Source organism: Artemia franciscana, chromosome 1, assembly GCF_032884065.1.
Source record: "Artemia franciscana chromosome 1, ASM3288406v1, whole genome shotgun sequence".
NCBI classification, from domain to species: Eukaryota; Metazoa; Arthropoda; class Branchiopoda; order Anostraca; family Artemiidae; genus Artemia; species Artemia franciscana.
The window spans coordinates 5,018,911-5,043,928 of record NC_088863.1 but is presented as its reverse complement, the minus strand read 5'-3'; the positions used below and the strand labels follow the sequence as shown (position 1 = coordinate 5,043,928).

General features: G+C 35.7%; 1 protein-coding gene across 1 annotated transcript; it reads right to left on the bottom strand.

The window, feature by feature from the left end:
• Positions 1-6,428: 6,428 nt before the first annotated feature.
• LOC136024807 (uncharacterized) lies at positions 6,429-19,546 on the bottom strand. The gene is made up of 2 exons (XM_065700276.1): positions 19,219-19,546; positions 6,429-10,043 (listed from the first exon to the last, which is right to left on the bottom strand). The coding sequence occupies exons 1-2, from the start codon at positions 19,489-19,491 to the stop codon at positions 9,831-9,833; spliced, it is 486 nt and encodes a 161-aa protein (XP_065556348.1). The 5' UTR covers positions 19,492-19,546; the 3' UTR covers positions 6,429-9,830.
• Between the last annotated feature and the right edge of the window lie 5,472 nt (positions 19,547-25,018).

Sequence of the window (25,018 nt, the reverse complement as noted above, 5' to 3'; positions counted from 1 at the left end):
ATTTTGTTTCGTTTTTCACTAATTTTTAGCAAAAACTGACGATTCACCCTTATGCTTTGAACATACCTTTTATTTTATTCAAAATTTTCATTAAAAACCAATTACTGACTGCAGAATGGATTATTCAATAAAAACGAAATTTGTTCGCTGTGTTCACGCTTCAGATTTTCAATGCTTCACGCGATATACTGGTGTTGGTGAAGGGGTGAAATGGACTGAAACTGAAGCCACAGAATAAGAAATATCAATTCAGACAGAGAAAAAAAGTTCAAATTTTGTTCGACAGATTGAAGCTTGGCACAAAAAATATTAAACATTTTTTTTTCATATCTCTGGCAAATTTACTAAAAACTTACTAAAGTTCTAAAGTTTGACCTCTATTTACTAAATCGGGTCCTTTGTTACTAAATTTAGCAGAATTGTACTAAGCATGGGAACACAGCTTACTGGTTATTTTTGTCGGACAAAGGTTTGATGAAAATACGCTGCTTCACGCGGTACTTTTCTTAACGCCTGAACTGATTGCAGAGGAGTTGTTCTCTCACCGGTGCGGAGGATATCCCAGGGAGGTTAAAAGGATTTTTAACCCACTACCCTAAATGTTTTTGACTCGCAAATTGCAATAAAATATATAGAAACAAATTGTTGGTACTTGTATGATATACCCACTGCGGTTGAAGCTGCTTATGCATTGACGCACTGTAAACCGGTTTCTTTCCTTTTATTTCTTTCAACTTAGTGTGAAAAAGATAAAAAGTAGTGACAGAATGGATGGAAAATATATATAATTTGGGCTCAATATCTGGAAATTAGGGGTCAAGTAGTTGCTGGCAACAAGTCATATCTAATAGTAGAAAAGGCCAGGATAGATAGTCCGGGTGAGAGGCAAAACTGGGATAAGCCCTTCTTGGGACTGCATAAAAATGGTGGATGCAAAGTATTTGGACAGTGTGAAGTCAGAAAACAATTCTTATTTCATAATATCAGAATAATTGTAGCTAACACATTTCGCATGCAGAACCGCTGTACTTTACCCCCAAACCCTCCTAATTTGCAAATATATAGCACAAATTTGTTACCAAAGTATTTCAATTTTATCCTACTTAGACATATTTTATTTGGATTAACCCAACTTCACTTCTTGAGCTGCAGGGGTATATCACACAAGTTACAAATTTATTATGCTTTTTTTCTTATCAAAATACCCCCCGGGAAGTTTGTGACCTATTGACTATAGTAATCTCTAGGGGAAAAATATATCTCACCAGCTATATAGTGTTCATTCCCATAATTAAAATTAAGCATCTTAAACAATAAAATATTCCACATTAGTAACCAAAGAGTCTTATGATCTAATTGGTTTAAATAGTCTTTTAAGCTGATTATCAGGCATAAAATAATCTGCATACAAATCAAGGTATATATGTTGATGATTAAATCTGTATAACATATCTAGCAACTAGGAAGACTGATTTCAGTGTGATTATTGCACATTTCAGTGTGAACATAAGATTACTATGCTCCTCGAGAAGCTGAAAACCTATCATAAATTTTAAAGCTTTCACTTTGCCCATTGATTAGCGTCCCTCGACTACAAGGACCTTGCTTCGGAAAATAAAGATCCCATTTTGACAGTGTTTTCTTCTTCTGATTAAAGAACTGGAAGAAAGGAGCAACATTAAAACTTAAAACAAACAGAAATTATTACGTACACGAGGAGGGTTGCTCCTCCTCAACACCCTGCTCTTTACACTAAGGTTATTTAGTACTTTAAAGAAATCTTTTTTTTATTGTTTTAATTAAACGACCATAGTGTTTCAGGAATCGTTCTTAAAGAATTGGGACAGGATTTAAACTTTAGAGAAAAGAGCAAGGTGTCGAGGAGGAGTCCCCCATATATATGCAATAATTTCTGTTCGTTTTGAGTTTTAGTGTTGCTCCTTACTTTTTGTTCAATTTTTTTATTTAATTTCTGATCTTTTTTTAATAATACCAAATATCTGGCTAAACTTCCACGGAAATATAGGTCCTTCCCGTGGATTTATTCTTGGTGAAAATTTACCTCAGACCATTACCCTAAACATCTCCACGCGTAAATTTGAGTCGGCAAAGCAAAAGCAAGACATAGGAAGAATTTCATACAGAAATTCTGGCAAATTTCCCCTGAAAAATTCACCCTGATACGGTCACCCCTGAAAAAAGATAAACGCGCATCCGTGATCTTGGTCCTGGCAAAAAAAAAGTCAAAATTCCACGTTTTTGCAGATAGGAGCTTGAAACCTCTACAGTAGTTCTCTGGTATGCCGAATACGATGGTGTCGTTTTCATTAAGAGTGTATGACTTTTAGGTGGTGTTCTCCCTTTTCTCGAAAATCAAGCAAATTTTTCAGACTCATACCCTTTGATGGGTAAGACTAACATTTATACAACTTGTACATTTGAAATCAGCATAATAAGACAATTCTTGTGAAATATCTATTGGTAACTAAACTCCATCTTTTAGTTTCGGTTACTGTTGAGCCGGGTCGCTCCTTACTTACTCCCACGAATTGATTGATAGCCCAGCTAATCATAAATGAAAATTATGATTTAGGGTAACTTAAAGAAATTGCATGCAACATAAAAAGTGGAAAAAGATCCTTGTGGGTTTTGGGGGAGGAGAAAGATGACTGGTAATGATTGTATAAGTAGGGTTTTGTAAAGGGAGAATTTTACTCAAACAAATTTAGGAACTTAAGGTTTGTTGTTAATGTGTCTATTTCTTTTAATAAACTTGTTTTATTTTTCTCGTCACTAGCAGTATAGTTTTGATCCGCAATATTATGACGACAAACGGTTAATGTTTTGATTTAACAGTCAAGGGAAATCAGCTAATGTCAAACCGCCGTCACAATTTTTGTTCTTCATTTCTATATTTTAACAGGGTAGTCATGGTCACTACAGGGGCAAAATTGCATAGGTACACACTTTTATAAACCAAACCCTGTCAAAATATAAACCTCACCACCTTATTACTTTTGACAGAAGGATGTGTCAAAACGGCTTAGGACTGTCAAGATTTTAATGTCATACAGCAAACCTACCAATCTTATAAATATAGGGGCTGTTATACCCTTCTATTTCTACCATTGACTTGTCAAAATATGAAATAATCGGCCCAACTCTTAAAATTTGCAAGTTTTTGGCTTAGCTTCATACTATATGTTGTAATCGGCTTACCGTTGATTTTCAAAAATTTAGGGGGAAGTGGAGAATCTTTTTGTTTTCTCCAATAAAGCTATCCAAAAAGACATTTTTCAATGAAAAACCCCTGTAGTCATCTATAGCTAACAATGCTCGCTGAAAAACATAAAATATTGTAAACGCCATTAGAAATGGAAAAGTTGAAATGAAATCATATGCTAACTTTCAATTTCTTCAACTTTTCTTTAACCAAAATTTTCCAGGTTAAAAGTTGAAACAGGTCCGTAGTTAAGGTTTACTTTCCCTCTGTACGTTTTTGCTACACTTTTTTCTGCATTCTTACGGTTTTAATATCTGGATGAGCAATAACTAAATTTTGAAAATAAATAGACAGACCCCCCCCCCTCCATGCTTAATTCTTTAACCCCATACTGCATTTAGAATAGTTTGCTTATCATGGTTAAAACCATGACAGTTAAAATAATTTTGCGAGCATTAGCGTCGGCCAACCTTCACAAAAACAGCGGTCCCTTTGCGAGCTCTCCCAAGGGATTGTCCATCATCGAGAGCTGTTGAAATGTCGTTTGAGTCAAAATACAATGAAACCTTACGTCCTTTTTGTTGGTGAGCTTGTCAAGCCAGGCGAGTGGCACCACAGAAAACTTCCAATGTGTCCAAATCAATCAAATGTTAATTCCTTTGAGCTGATTTTGGCGTTTTCCAAACAGGTATGGTCAAATATTTTTACTACCATTTCCTCAACTTTACAATCGAAATTCTTCTATATGTAATTAAAAAAAAAATTCTTGCTGATGATGCGAGTTTCACTTAAACTGATTATCTCTATCTCAAGAAAAGGACCCGAGAGGTTGAATGTTTTTTTTCACATGTCTGGGAATTAGCAAGTCATTTATTCGGATCTTTTACCCAGTCCTCCAAGTTAAGACAAGACCGTCCAATCGATTCTACATAGTTTGGTTACACAAATGAAACAAGAGCTAAGAGCTCATATGGCACTTGTGACGAGGTCGGAAGAGCCAAGAGCTCATATGGCATGAGCTCTAGCAAAATTCTAAGAATCAATAGATTGATTTAAAAGGAAAATCGGAGGCTTAATGCCGGTCGGGATTTAAAATAAGAGCTCTGAGACACAAGGTCTTTCTAAATATCAAAATTCATTAAGATCTGATCACCCACTCGTAAGTTAAAAATACCTCTTTTTTCTAACTTTTCCTCTACTTTCAACCCCCCTCCCCCAGATGGTCGAATCGGAGAAAACAACTTTATCAAGTCAATTTGTGCAGGTCCCTGACACGCCTACCAATTTTCATCGTCCTAGCACATCCAGAAGCACCAAACTCGCCAAAGCACTGGACCCCCTCCTAACTCCCCCAAAGAGAGCGGATCCAGTCCGGTTACGTCAATCACGTATCTACGGCATTTGCTTATTCTGCCAACCAAGTTTCATCCCGATCTCTCCACTCTAAGCGTTTTCAAGATTTCCGGTTTCCCCCTCCAACTCCTTCCAATGTCACCAGATCTGGTCGGGATTTAAAATAAGAACTCTGAGACATGAGTTCCTTCTAAATATCAAATTTCCTTAAGATCTGGTCACCCGTTCTTAACTTAAATATACCTCAATTTTTCCCAATTAACACCCCCCCCCCAACTCCCCCACAGAGAGCGGATCCATCCCAATTGTGTCAATCATGTATCTAGAACTTGTGCTGATTCTTCCTATCAAGTTTCATCCCGATCTCTACATTAAGTGTTTTCAAAGATTTCTGTTTTCCCCCACCAACCCCCTATGTCCCCGGATCCGATTCAAAATGAAAATGGAGCATCTGAGACATAAGATCTTCCTATATATCAAGTTTCATTAAGATCCGATAACCCATTCGTAAGATAGATACCTCAATTTTCACGTTTTCCAAGATTTCCAGTTTCCCCCTCCAGCTCCCCCCAACGTCACTGGATCTGGTCATGATTTAAAATTCGAGCTTTGAAGCACAATATCCTTCTAAATATCAAATTTCATTAAGGTCTGATCACCCGTTCGTAAGTTACAAATGCCTCATATTTTCAAATTTTTCTCAATTACCTCCCCCCCAACTCCACCAAAGAGAGCAGATCCAGTCCGGTTGTGTCACTCACGTATCTTGAACTCTTGCTTATTCTTCCCACCAAGTTTCATCCTGATCTCTCCACTCTAAGCGTTTTCCAAGATTTCCGGTTCTCCCCTCCAATGATACTGGATCCGGTAGAGAAATGAAATAAGAGATCTAGTTACGAGATCCTTCTAAATATGAAATTTAATTAAGATCCGATTACTCCTTCGTAAGTTAAAAATACCTCATTTTAATTTTTCAGAATTAACCCTCCCCCAATGAGAGCGGATCCGTTCCGGTTATGTCAATCATGTATTTAGGATTATTTTTCCCACTAAGTTTCATTCCGATTCCTCCACTCTAAGCCTATTCCAAGATTTCCGGTCCCCCCCAACTCCCCCTAATGACACTGGATCCGGTCGGGATTTAAAATAGATCTGAGTTACGAGGTCCTTCTAAATATGAAGTTTCATTAAGACCCGACCACTCCTTCGCAAGTTAAAAATACCTCATTTTTTCTAATTTTTCAGAATTAACCCTCTCCCCAACTCCCCCAAAGAGAGCAGATCCGTTTCGGGGTATGTCAATCACGTATCTAGGTGTTGTGCTTAGTTTTCCCATCAGGTTTCATCCCGATCACTCCACTCTAAGCGTTTCCCAAGATTTTAGGTTTCTCCCTGCAACTCCCCCCAATGTCACTGGACCAAGTCAAGATTTAAAATAAGAGCTCTGAGACACGATATCCTTCTAAATATCAAATTTCATTAAGATCCGATCACCAGTTCGTACGTTATAAATACCTCATTTTTCCAAATTAACCATCCCCCCACTCCTCCTCCTACTCCTAAATAGTCGAATCGGGGAATTAACTATTTCCAATTTAATCTGGTCTGGTCCTTGATACGCCTGCCAAATTTCATCATCCTAGCTTATCTGCAAGTACTTAAACTAGCAAAATCGGGACAGACAGACCGACCGACAGAATTTGCGATCGCTATGTCACTTGCTTAAGACCAAGTACCATAAAAAGTTTTAAAAAGACGAGATAGGGTGATCTTTTAAGCTAACACATACCCCTAAGATGTCCCTGAGAATTAATTAGGCTACTTTGTTCCAATTAAAGAAAATCGCAAGTAATAGTGATACATCAAATAGTTTATTCAAAGCAAACAGAAGGACTTGGCCTATTAAGCTGCGTTATCACACAATTTAGAAAAAATTCAGGCACAAAATTTGGTTCGCATACTTTCAAATCTGAAAAATACAGACATATGCGCAAAACCGCATAAAACATTAATTTCAAACGCGCTAATGCGCATTTACCATAATGTACAATTATTTAATAAACAGTTCTCGATACTACATAATAGGTAAAACAATAAAATTCAGGGTCGTTAGTATTTGGAACAGGGATAAATATTTGATTGTCTTTTCGAACGCTGTAAAAAAGAAGAAAAATTCTTTACACTTCATACTGCAAGGATTTTATGATAATTTTATGCAAAATTCTCCTTATTAACAGAAAATCCAGAACACTGTTCTTTTTCAAAGCCCTATTAGAAAATGATGCATGGGGGGGGGGGAGAATTCACCATCTTTACGCAAAATTTGTTTTTCATATTATCCCCCAACGGAATGGTAGGGACATCATTCCCCTGTCACTCATCCATTTGATGCAGCTGAAAAAGTCGCGCATCACTTACTGATAATTCAATTTTACTGAAAGCGCACGACCATCAAGAAGCGGAGTTAAGATCCCTAAAGCCGAGGGGTTCGGTGTCAGCAATAATTTTTTATGATGATTAAAAGGCAAAGGCGAGTTAGTCTTTCAAAGGGGTTTGGGGCCACCCGGGCGCAGCGGCTGGGGGGTTTCCCACTTCGATCATTTTTTCACTTTGGTTCGGCTATCTTTCGCTTATATCTGAGACGGGTGGGGCGCTGTAATAAATTTTTTTCCCGGGTACCACCAACCCTAGAAACGGCTCTGAGGTTACCCACTATGAAAACTGTCCACGGGGTTTAGTCTTGGCTCTCGACTGCCCTCTAACTGAATGAAATAGATGGCTGCATGATGCATGATTAATAACTTATTAGCAGAATCATCTACCTCTGAATATATTGTTTTATCTAGAAAAATGCAATAAATAACAGCAATTATGGCGTCACAGCATCTTCAAGAGGGATCAAGAAATATTTCATCTAATATTCGTTCTTTCGTTGCAGCTACTAAATCTTCAAAAATGGACAATAAAAATAATACTGTATTACTCTTAATTTATGGTACTCAATTTTTATTATGTATTGGCTTGAATCCATATTTGAAATGAAGTTATGGCGCCATATTCAACATCAGCTAAAAACAGATCACATTAATATTACCCGTTACAACAAACGCGTAAAATCATCACTGCCAAAGATCTGTGTAGTTCCCTTTTTGAAAAAAATTCTTCATTCTCAGAATTTGTATCTTATAGCTCAAAAACCATGTAGCCTATTACATACTGGTATTATGTTTTTTTCTCTTTTAAGGAAGGGAAATTTTTATCTTCGTATCTGTGTCGGGACTAGCAACTAATCATCGTAATACAGGCACGTACCCGAGACTAGAGGAAATCAGTATTACCCTAAGTGTTTCAAAATTTCAACAATCCCCTTATTCTTTGATTCTATATCAACTCCGGTGAATGTGCCAATTATAGGCCTAAGACAAAATTTTAGACTTGAAATAAGCCAAAAGCAGATCTCAAACTTGCCAGGTAATCTAGTTTTGCGCTCTAAGAACAGAAAGTTCAGGAAAATGATTTCACATTTCTTCTGATTATAATGTATTCTTGACACAAATCTTTATTCTACTCTTAAACCTAGTATCAACTCAACAATTTATTCGGTTGAAATTCTAACAATAGCTTGTTAGCAAAAAACTTGTCCCGACAAAAGATTTTAAAACCAGCAAATAGCTAAAAGCACAAAACTATTTTAATGTCCTCAAAAATTGGATGTACCATATGCTAGTTATTCCAAAGCAAGTAAAAATACCGTGACGTAACTGAGGAAACGGGTCGTAATGACAGTCATGACACTGTCTAATTTCGTACACTGACAAAGTTTACGTGTGCCGCTGTAATTAGATACACGATAGCGAACCAGATAAAGCAGAGCCTGAAAAAAAAGACAACAGAAAAGAACACGAAGTATAATACAAATAAAAAGGAGATCTCACTTCTCCTGTTTCAAAGGAAATATCATCAGTGAAAAAGAGGAAAATAACATGAGTGAAACTAGGAAACTTTCGCGAAGGGAAGTATCCGAAAAGCTAATGGGGACAAACAAACCGCTTTCGAGAACTTTGCTATACACATGACTCGGAGTATATTTTTAGGGGAAAGGGTGTTACCCTCCCTTCACCCCTTGCCACGCCCATGACTACTGCCGTTATATTGAGTAATAAAGACACGATAGCATCCTAATCCTGCGACTAACATCATTTTAAATAAATATAAAATGAATTGATTCATTTTTCATGTTTTTTTCAGCTAAAAAACATCATTTTAAATAAATATAAAATGAATTGATTCGTGCGAATACGAAATGAAAGTTTCCTTACATTCATATATTAAATTATTAATGTTTTTTAGCTGATCGGGGTGCTACAGCAGAAACTCATACTATCAGGAAATTTAAATAATTTGAAAGTAGCACCTTTTATCCTGAAGATTTAGCAAAAAAGACTTATTTTCTGTAGTTTTATAAGGTTCACTGAAAACCATTTCAAGCTCTTTCAAATAAAGGTAATCAGCAATACCGTTAGTCATAATCGAATTATGCCATGTTTATTTGTCCCAGTTTGAAATAATATACGAAATATCATCCAATGGCGCCAATTCACGAAAGAGGAACTGTAGGGGGAGAGGGGAACTATTTTTCTTAATGACAGGAGGGGAGATTTTTGGTTTTCAACTTTTTCATGAAAATAAGAAGAAATGAATTTTTTTCAAAGTCTAGTAGGGTCAGGTGCCCTCCTCCTCCACTTGGTGCCCCTGCTATCCTCTTATAGCAGATACTTTACAATCAAAAGTGTTCTGATGTGACTGCTTATTACTCAACATTAATGAAATCTAATACTGATCAAAAATATTGACATTTCAGCCCCTAAAAATGAAGCGTAGAAAAAAAAACCTCATTTTGTCCAATGAATTTACCTAATAACGATAAAATCCAGGTTTGAAAATATGTCATTTTTAATTAGGAACGTAATATGTAAAAAAAACGAGTAAATAGAGTTAAAATTCAGAAATATCGACAACGTAACGAAAACAACAGCTTCAAAATTGAACAGCACAAAAACGTATAAAATTTTTCTTTTTTCCAAAAATTTCATTGCCATTTTGCAGCATTTACTGCTTGGATAAAAATCAGACTGAACAGTAATACACTCAGCTGATTAATTTTCAGCTACACACCAATTAAAAGGAATGTTCACATAGCAATTCCAATCTGATTTTAATAGTGCTGGAAGCCGCTCCCTTTTAACGTTGAAATTCAATTGGATCGATCCGAAGTTGGTGAATCGGGAACCTTCGACGATTCATTTTCATCCTTTGTCAGTTTCAGAGACTTTCGCAATCGATCGATAAGCCTTAGATGGAATTTGTTCAATGAGTTTTCTGACGGAGCCTTTTTGGGTGTTTTAGGTTGTCTTCGAGTTAAATATCCTTCTTCAATGAGTTTCGAAGGCGATGAGGGTAGAGAAACCTGAAAAAAAAGGAAATTTCAAAAAAAAATCGTTTTTTCAGTTTTAGCCTATAGTTCGCGATTTTACTTTTTGCGATTTCCTTCAATCTGTCTTTTTGTATCTCCAACTTATCAACATTCCTATTTAAACTTAAAATCATAAACCGAAACTTTTTCACAAGCGCACGAGTTCATATTGGGGGGGGGGGAGGGGCAAGAGTTCAAAATTATAAAAATAGACGAGTAATATAGAAAACATAACCACTTATAGGGAAAATAGTAAAATCATGATTTTGAAATAGCAGAGGTCCTCCTGTGCACTTTAAATAAACTATGGTTTGAGTGGGGGTGGATATCGTAGGTCTTGGTAGGGTGTTAGGTGATTCTTGAGCATGGAAATCCCTTGACGAATGCTCAACAAAACCCAGGTCATATCCAGGGTTTTGGTATATGACCGGGGGGGGGGCTAACAAAACAAGAGGTAAGAACTCATATGGCACTTGTGACGAGGACGGAAGTGCCAAGAGGTCATATGGTATGAGCTCTAGCAAATTTCTAAGAATCAATAGATTGATTTAAAAGGAAAATCAGAGGCTTAATGCCGGTCAGGATTTAAAATAAGAGCTCAGAGTCACGATGCCTTTCTAAATATCAAAATTCATTAAGATCCAAGCACCCACTCGTATGTTATAAATACCTAATTTTTCCTCTCCCTTTAGCCCCCCCCCCCCCCAAGATGGTCGAATCTGGGATAACGACTTTATCAAGTCAATTTGTGCAGCTCGATGACACGCCTACCAATTTCATCGTCCTAGCACGTCCAGAAGCACTAAACGCGCCAAAGCACTGAACCCCACCACCTAACTCCCCCAAAGAGAGCGGATCGAGTCCGGTTACGTCAATTACGTATCTACGAGATTTATAAACGTTTTCCAAGATTTCCAATTTCCCCCTCCAACTCCTCCCAATGTCATCAGATCTGGCCGGGATTTGAAAGAAGAACTTTGAGACATGAGTTCCTTCTAATTATCAAACTTCATTAAGATCCGGTCATCCATTCTTAAGTTAAAAATACCTCAATACGTCAATTACGTATCTACGACATTTATAGGCATTTTCCAAGATTTCCAATTTCCCTCTCCCAATCCCCCCAATGTCAACAAATCTGCTCGGGATTTGAAAGAAGAGCTTTGAGACACGAGTTCCTTCTAACTGTCAAGTTTCATTAAGATCCGATCACCCATTCGTGAGATACCTAAATTTTCACTTTTTCCAAGAATTCCGGTTTCCCCCTCCAACTCCCTTCAATGTCACCGGATCTGGTCGGGATTTATAGTGAGAGTTCTAAAGCACAAGATCCTTCTAGATATCAAATTTCATTAAAATCTGATCACCCGTTCGTAAGTTACAAATACCTCATTTTTTCTAATTTTTTAGAATTAACCCTCCCCCAACTCCTCCAAAGAGAGCAGATCCGTTCTGGTTATGTCAATCCCGTATCTAGGACTTGCGCTTATCATCCCGATACACCAAGTTTCATCCCGATACCTATACTCTAAGCGTTTTCCAAGATTTTAGGTTCCCCCCCCCCCCCTAGCTTCGTCTTCACTGGATCCGGTCGGGATTTAAAATAAGAGCTCTGAGACATTTACCAGATTTCATTTTTTCCTTGCCAACATAAAGGAGATAAAAGGCCAAAATCGCCAACACATAGGCTATAGTAACTAGCCCCTTAAATGTGTTGGACCCAATTAATAGTTCAAAGTGAACAGAACAACTTGACAGCAACAATTATTTTTATGTAAGATACAGGTTTTCTGTTTTCTAAATAATTTAAACCAGTTTTAAGAATTCACAGCAAAGACAACACATGTATTACCTAATGCTACGTGCCTAGACGCACACGCGATAAAAGATCTATATGTTTCTCACCTACTTCAAAAATCACTAGTATTTCAATGACGTCATTATGATTCTCCCAATGTCACATTGATTTTCGATGGGACTTGGGATCCAGAAATTGGTTGTTGTTTAGGCTTATATAAATAAGAAAGTAATCAATTTAGCACAGGGGCGATAGGATAAATACACCCAAAGAATAATAAAATTACTTCGACCAAATACAATGTAGATACTAGCCTAAAGGGATTGCACTCACACTAATAGTAATCCTAAACACCTCAAGGTAGGCCTAAAAAAGAGGACTTTTCCCCTAAGCTCTAACTTGTAGTGGTTATTTTAGCCCTTGGACACATCTTAGGTCTATCCATACCTGAAAACCTGAAATATTTTTCTTTTTCATTGTTTCAAAATTACGATGTTTTAGGACAGCACCACCTTTTCGTCACTGTTGCCATGCTGAACCGGGAAAATAAATAAGCAACATTAATTAGTTAAACTTAATAGCACTATTCTTACTTGAAAATTCAAACATTAACAAGCTACTGATTCACAAGCACAACTACACCTTCAGCGAAAAACTACGTTTTCTTAAGTGTTTTAGTGCCATTTGTTTTCGCTCATTTTAATCATTTCTTTTGCTTTAACAGGGCCCTAGCTACCACCAAAAGCTCCATAGGAGCTTTTTAGGTCCATATGGAGGTCCTTTCCTTTGAAACTTCACATCACTTTTGGCATAACTGAATGGTTATGTGCTTCCCCCCAATTGAATCAAACTGAATATTTACTGTCCTGGAACTTCAGTAATTCGCATTTAAGTTTTGGGTTTACGAGCGCCTTTACAATTGGGAACATTTTCATACATTTTAGTCCGACTATGCAACATCTTCCTTTAATTAAAATTTGCATGTCGTGGCACAGTAGATTGGTTTCTGCTTGACCGCACAGGGGCCAGGACTAGCTGCCACAGAAAACAAGGACCTAGGTAATCAAGAAGTTTGATTGTTTTAAATTAACTGGTGACAAAACACGATGCCTGATTCAAAACACGATACATAGGCAACCATCAATTGCTCATAGTAGGCCCACAGCGGCTATGTAACCGGTGTAGCTCAGTTAAAATTATACGATAAAAATAATTCCATAAAAATTGCAGAAAACTACATAAATTGCTTAAATTTTGGATTTCGTGAGGCCTAGCATAATCACCAGCCCTTGACCCTGCAGTTTTACAATTTTAGTGAACATCCATAATTATAATAATTAATGTTCGAGCCCGAACACATCGTGATAAAGATAGCACCTTTGTGATTTCCTAAAAATGCAACGAAAAAATATCTAAATTCTTATACACTACCCGCTCCAAAAGTTGCGCAACCATTGAATATTGTCTGACTTAAGTTAGCTGCAAGAGGCTGAACCGGACTTCATACCGCCTACGCTTGGGTATTATCTTTCTGAAGATCTACAAAAGGAAAAGTTTTCAAGAAAGATAAGAAGTTATACCGAGGGTTGGCAAAGCTCCCAAAACGTCTGTCTGTTTTATGGAATGTTTGATTCTGATAGATTTGTATTGTCTGAAGCAAAAATACCGCCCTTAAAAAGTATTTTTCTATTTGTAATGAAAAATGTAAGCACATGAAGTAACATGTATGTGCTAAAATGACATTGCTGCGGCTAAGGTAGGAAGTGAGGTTAATAGCTGGCTTGGTATTGAATCCATACCAAAATATTACCGGGAGAGTTGTCTAAGGAAAGTTTTAAATAGCCTTAAAGTTTTAAGTGTGAATGTTGTATTTTTTTTACCGATTTCCCCAAAGAAATCGAATTTTCCGACCAATCTCACTTTGAGAATGACGCACTATTTGAAAGAGAAACATAATTTCGGGAATTCTATCAGGAGCAAAACAAAAGTTATTTATACGGTGTTTTTGCCACAGTTCAAAATTCCCGGCGCCAGATAATTCTTTGGCAGCAGTTAACTATTTTATAAAATGCTGAATCTTCTTGTTTATATATATATTGCCAAGTATTGTTTTACAGAATCAACAAAAAAAAACTTGCAAATCAGGAAAAAATATACCCTGTGGTAAAATTTGAGATTTTATTTTGGTCATCCAACACGAACCAGCTGCAACAACTCAAAAGATATTAATTCAAAACATTCTATTACTGAATAGCAAAAAAAACAAAAACTTTTCCTGAGGGGTTTTCAGGTGAAAAACGTGAACGGTTTTTTTTTTCACATTTGTCAATGACTAGAATAAAGAAAGTTTTTTTGTACGTCTAAGTTTTGAGAGAAAAAGACTAAGATCAAATGTTATTTCTTGCATCAACTTGCAGCAAAATAAAAATTTTAACTTTTCCCCAATATACATTTCTTGTTTCACGGAAGCCGAAGGCCTGAATTTTTTTATTTATTTATTTTTTTACTTTTATTAGCGACCAATTCATTCTAGCTGTGAACACTAGCGGTCCTAGAAATTTGATCTTAAGAAAGAAAAATAGCTCTGCCTTAAATAGCCCAGGGACCAATGTAGGAGGGGGAGCCTTGGATCCCCCTAAGCCCTATTTTTTCCGATTTCTTGGGGATCTGCTTATTCAAATTGTCAAATAAAAGGAAATAATCAAAACTGGCGATAGACATGGACAAATTACAAGAGTTAGTATATTTTGAAGTATCATGGAGCAATATCCCAAGGAGCTTGTACCTAAAAACATTTATGTTTGCCACTGGAAAGGATACTGGTCATCTATGAAGTGAACTATGGAAATTCGCCCAAACGATTGTCCAATATTTTACCGGTTTTACCAACACTTGGGGTTAATTTCCAACGAACAAGTAGTCGGTATTCCGCTAAACCATAGCTTAGATACATTACATTTTTAAGATTCATAACAATACAGTTATGAAAACTCGATTTAGTGTGCGGTAGCGATACTAGCGACTGGAGACAGGAAACTGGCAGCACAGTTTAGATAACCAATATTACTATCTAAGCTGTGTATGCAACAAAACAAAATTGCGTTCCCACCTGTGCTGTACCAAAAGCTTCTCAAGGGCAAGATAGGAGTTTTCACAACTGTATATTGATATCTAAGCTGTGCGTTAATGGATTAACGTGTCAATACCTTTGACCATTATATACCTATGACTATGCTCGTCTATTAGGGGGGTGGTCAAACCTTATGTTATAAAAATACTTTTTGAGAATTTAATTGAAAATACGCTTTATTTTGTTTTCCCGTTGAAAAAAATCGAAAACTAAATAGAACACTCCTTCCCAATTTTGATAAATATACCCCCCCCCCGCCTTCCGTGAACTAACAACCCTAGCGCTAGAACGATATAAAATGAAATATTGATCTTATGACCTGGAAAATTTACTGAGTCTTGCAAAATCGGGAAATAGTCACACTGAGCTAACATGTTCTTTCGCTTCTTTCCAAGAAAACTCAATTTGTCAGATTTTTCGCATTTTTAGATCAAACGTCTATTATTCGCATTTTAATTGAAGTGCAATGGCTTTTTTCAATAAATTTGAGTAAACAGTTTCCGCTCTTATGCATAATGAATAGTATACCAGTAATTGATTATTATTTTTTAGAACTAACACAGATACAACCCCGTTAGACTAAAATTAACCTTGTTTTATCATCAATCAGCAGATAAGCTGGAGCACCAATCTCACAAGGGCATTTACACGGGTCAATATTCAACTTGAGACAAATATTGTCTTTACCAGCTTTACTTTAGAGCTTTACCAGCAATTTCAAACTTAGACTGAAAATTCAGACACTTTCTCTAAGTTAAAATCTGAAATGTTACACGGCGTACTATCGCTGCAGGGGCGAGAATTGCCCACCCAATTTCGAAAAATACCGTTTTGGTACAAGGGTAGTGCATCACTCGAGTCTTCATACGAATTACCCACAACTTTTACTCTCTAGTTATAACTAGAGCATCACTATTGAAATGTTCGTTAAATCAAATCTACTGAATTTTTTTTAGTATTAGAAGACCACTTAAAATATTATTTAAAACCCAAAAGGAATGTGAGTTATCCAAACATTTTTCTACTAATGTTAGAATAGCAATTATTTTTTTTTAACTTACTTTGTTTGCTACTTTTTTCATTTCCACCCCTCTTAACCAGTTATTTCCAATCAGTCCTTATAATTAAACATAATAAACCATTATGGTTGACCCACGTCGACCAATTAATATATTACTCTACGAGTTAAATATAATAATTTTCCACACCAAATCCCAATGAAAAAGAGGAAAAAACGAAAGATATCAATTACCCTTAGTTTCAACCAACACTTCTAACAAAAAGCGTTCTAATTTATAAATATATGGGGCTTGCGGGTGACTGCAAAACTCCAGGACGTTCTATATCGCCGCTGGACAGCCAAAATGACATATCTGAAAATATTTTTAATGTTTAGTTATTATTCGCACAGTCCATTCGTTAATGTGATCCAAATCCTCTAAGGTCGTAAATCCTACAACTGGTTACCACATACTCTACCAAAAAGTCATCTGAGGACTATCTTTTCTCTACCCCAACAAATATGGTGATTTTTTTCCGGGGGGGGGGATAATTCAATGAAAAAATTTTAGTGAGAAGCACCCCGAAATAGATAATCTTGGATTTCTTTCTCTGATCCCCCTTACCCTGTAAAAGTTTCTATCTCAGCAAAAATGGACATAAAAAAAACTGATATTTCCCTAACTTTTCGTGATTAGCGCGCAAAAGGGGGAATATGGCCCTAGAGCGCATTCACAAGGGGGGAGGTGTGTCCTCATATTTATGGCTTTGTTCCTACATTTTTCGAAAACGCTACCGGTTTTTATTAATCTGACACCCTCTCTCCACTTAAATAAATTCTAGTGTGTGCGCCCACAACAGCGAACACAAAAAGTCTAAAGGGAGGGTACTACAACCCCATTTACTGGTTTGATTATTCCTTAACTTACTTTTTCATGAAAATTGGAATAGGGTGCCTTTAGTCAGATAACAAGAAACAGGTATCACTAAGTATTCTCTGGACAATTGTCAAGTATAATTTTACCTGCTAAGGGGAAGTGAATTTGGTTAAATTATTCAGACATGGATATTGCAACACTATTGCGAAATTTGGCATACCGACTGAAATTGCATATTATCCTGCATAGTCGACCGTAAAATAAAGGCTTAGATGACACTGGAAAATAACAGAGAAAACAAATCCGAAAATTTGAAACATGAGGGAAGATGGCGATTAAAATCTTAGTAAGAATGCAACAGGCATGTACGAGAAGGGGCTTATTCCTTAACAAAATTCCCAAGGGATCACCGTCTTTTAGAAATCACGTATGCCAAATGGCAGGTTACAACCGTGGCAAAAGTATCCAAAAGTAAAGAAATTTGTCGAGCTTTGGACAGGGCGCGGGAAAGCTGGCGTTCCAAGATGTATACCATGTGGAGGAAAGTGGACAACCCCTCAGATATTTTCCACCCTTCCTATGCGCAAGTATGAAATAGTACAGGGGAATCAATGACCAGGACTGTGTATATGGAAACCCTATCAACCAAATACTTAATATTTCTTAGCAACCTTCCCTCTGCCAATATCAGCTCAAGCACGAACCTATAATATGTAACATTAAAATAATAAATAGCACCGAAAATTACACAACTCAATACTACATCAGGTGAAATCTTTGAATTCATGCATAAATTGGTAAATGTTTAGTTTCGTTACAAGCTGTCTAAAGTGTGTATTACTGCATATAGCAAGATTTTGATGATCGCATATTGTTTCTTTGTCATTATTAGAGAAGCGCATCCATTTTTTAGTTTTCTGAAATCCCCCTCCAACGAGACTAAAAAGGCGTAAAGCGGGCTTGCTTAGAGGTAAAATTATCTATAGAGCGAAACGTATTCGTCCATGAGCCCCGCGGGCAGCAGAGCGAGGTCTTATTTTATATTTATTCAACAAAGAGTGATACAACTCAAAAAAAAGAAAAAAACCTCAAACGAGGTTTATTAAATAAATATATAATACAGACCTCGCCCTGCTGCCAGTGGGGCTCATGGACTAATACGCTTCGCTCTATAGGTAATGTTGCCTGTAAGAAACCCCACTTAATACATTTTTAGTTTCCCCCTTGGAGGAAGAGGGTCAACCAGAAATGGATGCGCTTCTAGAATTAGTATTTCTAAGAACTCTAAACTGGAAACTATGCTGCTTCGTAGCATAGTTTCCAGTTTAGAGCATTGGGAACGAAACAATCATTTACCAATATTTCTTAGCAACCTTCCCCTACCGATATCAGCTCAAGCATGAACCTATATTACGTAACATTAAAACAATAAACAGCACTGAAAATAACATAACTCAAGACTATATCACGTGAAAGCTTTGAATTCACGCAATAAAATTAAGGGGGGCATTTTGTCCTCCTCCCCCGAGCCAAAATCCTGGATGTACAGTTACGTCTATCGTAAGGAGCTAGAGGATATAGCCTAATATAAAACCATGACTTTAGTGGTACACATCCAAACTTCCCTGGCTTTCGAAAGACCAATTTTGCAGGTAATTGAATTTTCACTAATACAAAATAGGGTCCTAAGAGGGAGAGCCAAAAGGGTAAGCCGCTCCAGGCTCCGCTGCTGGGGGGCTAGAGTTTTGTCAATCCATCAAATTTTTCACTTTGATGCAAGAGTTTTTTGCTTATATGAAAAAAAATTTAGAACTGCAATCATATTAAGAAAAGGGAGACAATTAGCAATTTTTGTAACCTCTGTAGGCTAGGCCTAGCTGGAAGATTAGACGTTAGGTGGTGGGACTGGTATGTAAACAAACTGGAAGTAACAGAAACTCCATAAAGGGGAAGTTCCTGAATCTAATCGTTAGAATTTTTGATAGGCCTACTACAGCATATGGGTTCAAAAAGGTCATGCAGGCCTAGTCTATGGCCATATAAGATTGTTATCTTAGTAGCAAAACTGTATGCCCACCTTCGATCATTTGTCTATAATTTCCTTAATAAAGTGAGAAAAAACGATTTGCCGTAAAGGCAAATAGGATTAGCCTATTGGGTCAGTCTGGCAACCGACTAATAGCCTATCAACTATAAACCAAACTTTCAGACTTGGCCAGCTGTGCCAAATCATAATGTTCACGAGGTCTAGATGAAATTGACCCGCTAAAAATTGGTCCCAAGGGCTTAATACTAATTAGATTCAAAAATGTCGCAGTCACCCCAGCATTATAGGCCTAGCTGAACAAACATGAAAGCAATTACCTGTGATGACCTAATCGACGGCAACCTTGAAGTTCTTTGGGAAGAAGGCATTGACCTCAAGCTGTTTCTGACAAATTGTCCTTGACGAGGCTGATTATACCTGAGAAAAGCCCTCTGATGAGGACTGGTTGCTAAACTCTGAGCTTCTGATACGGACTCACTAGCATTCCTGCTTCTTCCAGGCTGGGATTCACTCCTCCTAACCTTTCTCCTTTCAGAATGAAGAGGATACAATTCCATATCCTTCCTTACAAGTGGTACCATGAACGCCATTTTTTAAATTCAGCTTCCTTCTCATGTGTCTGTTTACAAACTAAACAAGAATGCTGAGACCGCAAGAGCCAGCTGTTATCGACAAACGGCTCCTGTGACGTTTTGACTTCTGATTGGCTACATGCTCCAGTTCAGACGCTCTCTTTGGCACAGTTCCATTGTTGATCAAGTACTTGTTGAAAATTCCCTAGCTAATTTTGAATAAGAATCCTACATAACGACCTCATTTTATTGAATGGCATTGACCCTCACATGTAATTATGGTAATTGATCCTCAAAGACAGGTTTTTGATTTTTTTATATATCATAATTTTCTTATTTAGATAATTTTCCTTGTTCAATTTAATGTTTATAATCTCAAATATTTTTATAACATTGAAATGATATAACAAATTACAACATTATTCATTAAGATTAGAAGACAGCATAAAAACTCTTATTAGTAAACTGGCCAATGGTGACTGTACATACTGATGACGTCCAAGTTCAAACAAGCAGCAGTAGATCCTCATTGAAATGTACGAATAAATTTCCCCTTCCTTTTTCATTTGACTTACAAAGGGGCATTTTTTTTTACTAAATTGTTCGTGTGTAAGTATATTTCTGTTAAACATCGTTTGTACTTGAAGGGGTTTGGTCGCTTTCTCTTTGAGTGTCGTCATTTATTAGTTTTTTCCTTTTTTTTTTAGTTTTTTATTGGTTTTTACCTTTATTTTAGCTTATTTTTCAGTTTTTTCCTTTTTTTTAGTTTTTTTTTATTTTTTATTTTTTTTAGTTTTTTACCTTTTTTTAGTTTTTTTAGTTTTTTTAGTTTTTTAGCTTTTTTACTTTTTTTATTAGTTTTTAGTTTTTTTTTGTAGTTTTTGCCTTTTTTTAGTTTTTTCAGTTTTTTTTTTAGTTTTTTATTGGTTTTTACCTTTATAGTTTTTTTAGTTTTTTAGCTTTTTTATTTTTTTTATTAGTTTTTAGTTTTTTTTGTAGTTTTTGCCTTTTTTTAGTTTTTTCAGTTTTGACGTCACCTAATCCAGTTTTTTCAGGTGACGTCACCTGACACATCCATCCACACATCCATCCACACATCCACAGACAGACAACTTATTTTTATATATATAGATAAGTTGTCTGTGTGTGGATCTGTGGATGGATCAGGTGACGTCATGTTTGTTCGCATATGACGTCTGAATTATTTCACACTAATACAAAAGAAGAAAAAAACTAAAAAAGGTAAAAACTACAAAAAAAAATAAAAAGAAAAAAAAAAATAAAAAAGCTAAAAAACTAAAAAAACTAAAAAAAGGTAAAAATCTAATAACTAAAAAAAACTGAAAAAAATAAAAAAAGGCAAAAACTACAAAAAAAATAAAAACTAATAAAAAAACTAAAAAAGCTAAAAAACTAAAAAAACTAAAAAAAACTAAAAAAAGGTAAAAAACTAAAAAAAACTAAAAAAGAAAAAAACTAAAAAAAAGGAAAAAACTGAAAAATAAAAGAGAAAAAGAAAACTAAAAAAATATGAATAAATATATATAAAAATAAGTTGTTTGTGGGTTATGTCTGTCTGTCTGTCTGTCGAGTGACGTCGTGTTTGTCCGCATATGACGTCTGAATTATTTCACACTAATACAAAAGAAGAAAAAAAAACTAAAAAAGGTAAAAACTACAAAAAAAACTAAAAAGAAAAAAAACTAAAAAAGCTAAAAAACTAAAAAAAACTAAAAAAAGGTAAAAAACTGAAAACTAAAAAAACTGAAAAAACTAAAAAAAAGGCAAAAACTAAAAAAAAACTAAAAACTAATAAAAAAACTAAAAAAGCTAAAAAACTAAAAAAACTAAAAAAACTAAAAAAAGGTAAAAAACAAAAAAAACTAAAAACTAAAAAAGAAAAAACTAAAAAAAGGAAAAAACTGAAAAATAAGAGAAAAAGAAAACTAAAAAAATATTAATAAATATGAAAAATATAAATATAAATATAATATAAATTAGCAATCAACAAAGCACCGAGACACAAATGACGACCGGGACACAGGGAGTATAAATGACGACCAGGACATAAGTAAAAAAATAAAAACTAAAAAAACTAAAAAAATGGTAAAAACTACAAAAAAACTAAAAACTAATAAAAAAACTAAAAAATCTAAAAATCTAAATAAACTAAAAAAGAAAAAAAAGAAAAAAGGAAAAAAATAAAGGAGAAAAACAAAACTAAAAAACGAATGTATATACAGACCGGGACACCGGGATACAAATGACGACCGGGACACAGGGAATATAAATGACGACCGGGACACAGGGACACAACTACAATGGGGACGCCGGGGGCCACAGGGGGATATAAATGACGACCGGGACACCGGGACACAAGGAATATAAATGACGCCCGGGACACTCAAAGAGAAATCACAGACTGGAACACCGGGACACAAATGACGACCGGGACACAGGGAATATAAATGACGACCGGGACACAGGGACATAACTGTAAAGGGGACGCCGGGGTGCACAGGGGGATATATAAATGACGATGGCGACTCAGGGAATGGTCGATTAGCAATCACCATCAACAAAGGTCAAGGACAATCATTAGAATCATGAGGTATAGATCTGAATACGGATTGTTTTCCCATGGACCATTATATGTTGCATGTTCAAGAGTCGGTAAACCTGACAATCTATTTATATGCACAGACAATGGGACAGCAAAGAATGTTGTATATTCGCAAGTTTTACGTAGTTAAAAACATATATATATATATATATATATATATATATATATATATATATATATATATATATATATATATATATATATATATATATATATATATATATATATATATATATATATATATCTATATTCACAGGTGGGACATAGGGACACAACTACAATGGTGCGTAACTAATATGGCGCGTAACGACTTACGCGCGCGGGGGGGCTTGGGGGGGGCGCAAAGCGCCCCCACCAACTAGGTGTTGGGGTGGCGCGAAGCGCCACCCCAACAGCTAGTATGTTTATATTTTTGCATTATTACAAAACATAGGACTGGTTATTATTCGATTCTTTGCTCAACATAATACCATGCATTATTTAGTACTTGGGTCCAAGAAAGGGGTCATGAAATATGTTTATATTTTTGCATTATTACAAAACATAGGACTGGTTATTATTCGATTCTTTGCTATTGTTACAACTTTTATCACTTAGTCTCGAAATCAACGTCATAGTTGGCAGATCAGAATCTTGTGCAGGGAAGGGGATCAACTCCTTGAATTCTGAATTTGTTTGTATTCCGGGGATCCTCCTTATTCATATTACAAGATGAAAATCACTGAGACTTCCTCAAGATTTTTAATACCCCCCCCCCCGATAAAAATTCCTTTGTACCTGCCTGCATAATACCATACACTACTAGCATTTAGAGTGTATCACCCATGAGCGTGTCACAAAATATACTAAATTCTATATTATACAAACAATTTGACTGATTATTGCTTATTTTTATGTGTTTTTTTTTATTTATTTGCTTATTCTTACTAACTTGATTTACTTATACTTGCTTTAGACTTACTTTTACTTGTCAATATCAATTATTTTTTTATTTATATTCACTTATTATTACTATTCACTTATTATTATAACACATTGTACTTTATTGCTTAAGAAATAACAAAATTTACTTCTGCACAGTCAATTTATTCTATTCAATGTGTAAAGGAGCACAGAACAAGGAGGGATTGCCATTGGCCCATCTCCAGATTTTGAATTTTTTTTGAATTTTCATTAAAAAAGAGTGGAAAGAAAATGGAAAAGCTCTCTCCTGGATTTTGAAAAATACCTTTATTTTGAAACTTCATAGGAAAATAATGAGAAAAAAATACTTCTCCCTCTTCATTTTCGTGCATTAGCCCCACTAAATGTCCATGGAAGAAAATACAAAGAACAGAAAACTGTTAAAACCCTCTATACCACAAAAGAAAAATAACACTTCTTAGTAATGAAAAATAAACTAAAGGGCAAGGGGCTCATTTTTTCCTACAGGGTGCACAAGGGGACCCAGCTATAATAATGACTGGTGCCAGGTTTATTTATCTGATTCCGAAAATTCACAATTTGTCTGTGTGGGCTACATCAATTTGGTCTCAATTTAGAGAAGTCAAGAAACCTTTGTACAGACAGCAAGGATTTGACTTTTAATTATGTTTACACGTTTTCTTAATCAGTTGTGGTAACTTGTAACGTGCTATGTTACAAAATAACATATAAACTGAATTTCGAGGAGTCAAGGAACCTTTGTAGGCTACACACAGCAAGGACTTGACTTTCAATTATGTTTATAAGCTTTCTTAATCAGTCGTGGTAACTTGTAACGCGTTATGTTACAGAATAACATATAAACTGAATTTCCACAATTTATCGTATTATTTTCAATTGTTTCCATTCTTTGGAAATCCCCCCCAAAAAACCTCAATACTCTAACTATTTCCTTCAATAGATTTTTATATTTCAGCATTGTTAATCTTTTTTATCTTCTTAATTCGTCTTCTTTACCATCGATTATGGCAACATAAGTTCTATGTTTTTGGAAAAAACAGTTTCTTTCTGCTATTCTTCTTTTTACTATTTTTGTTATTTCTCACTCCGCCAAAAAAAAGGAATATTTTCATTGTGGTTAGTAAAGACTCGTATTTTGGTACAAGGATTGTTTCTTAGACATCGGAGGCAGAGCTTATATTTTATGGAAGGCTTGATTGCAGGCACGTACGCAGGAATTTTTTTCGGGGGGGGGGGGCAAAAACTTCGAAACAGCAGATATAAAGTAGCATTTTTTTAATTTAGTAACTAAATAAATACAAAAAGCACGTATATCGGAAAATACAGATGAACTTTTATCTGAAGTATTGTAGCGGATGGGGGGAAGGAGACCAGAACCAGTGATTAATCTATTATATCCCACTGAAAGGGGAAATTTTAGGGTTAATAGTGCAATATGGGTGCTGTGGAGGGTAGTTCTTCTATTACGAAAACGTCGATTTTAATGAAAAATGATAGTTTCCAAAATTGATCGATTAAAAGCTGTACTTTATCCTGAAAAGGGGGATAAACAGTCTAATATCAAGAATAATTCTATTTTGCTGTGGAAAGCAAACTCTCTTTACAAAAAAAAAAATAATAACAGTGTAATCGCTAATTACTTCGAAGAGGGTAAAAAATTAGACAGAAAATGGGTTACTAAATGGGCAGTGACTTGACCGGATAATTGCATGCTGTAAAATCCCCAAAAAAGAGCTTCACACATGTATCTAGATTCTTAATAAATGTCCCAATGTCCCCAGAAATCCCAAGAAACCATGGGGAAATTAAAGATTTTACAAAATTTCAGAGCAGGGGGGTGGGTGGGCCCGAGGGCTCCCCCCTGCGTACGTGCCAGCTTGGACGTATAAAATTTGGAGGAGGTTCATTTGATTCAAAATCAGAAGGTCTAGTGCCCTTTTTAAGAGTCAAAAGTGATCTGAGGGCAATTATCCCAAA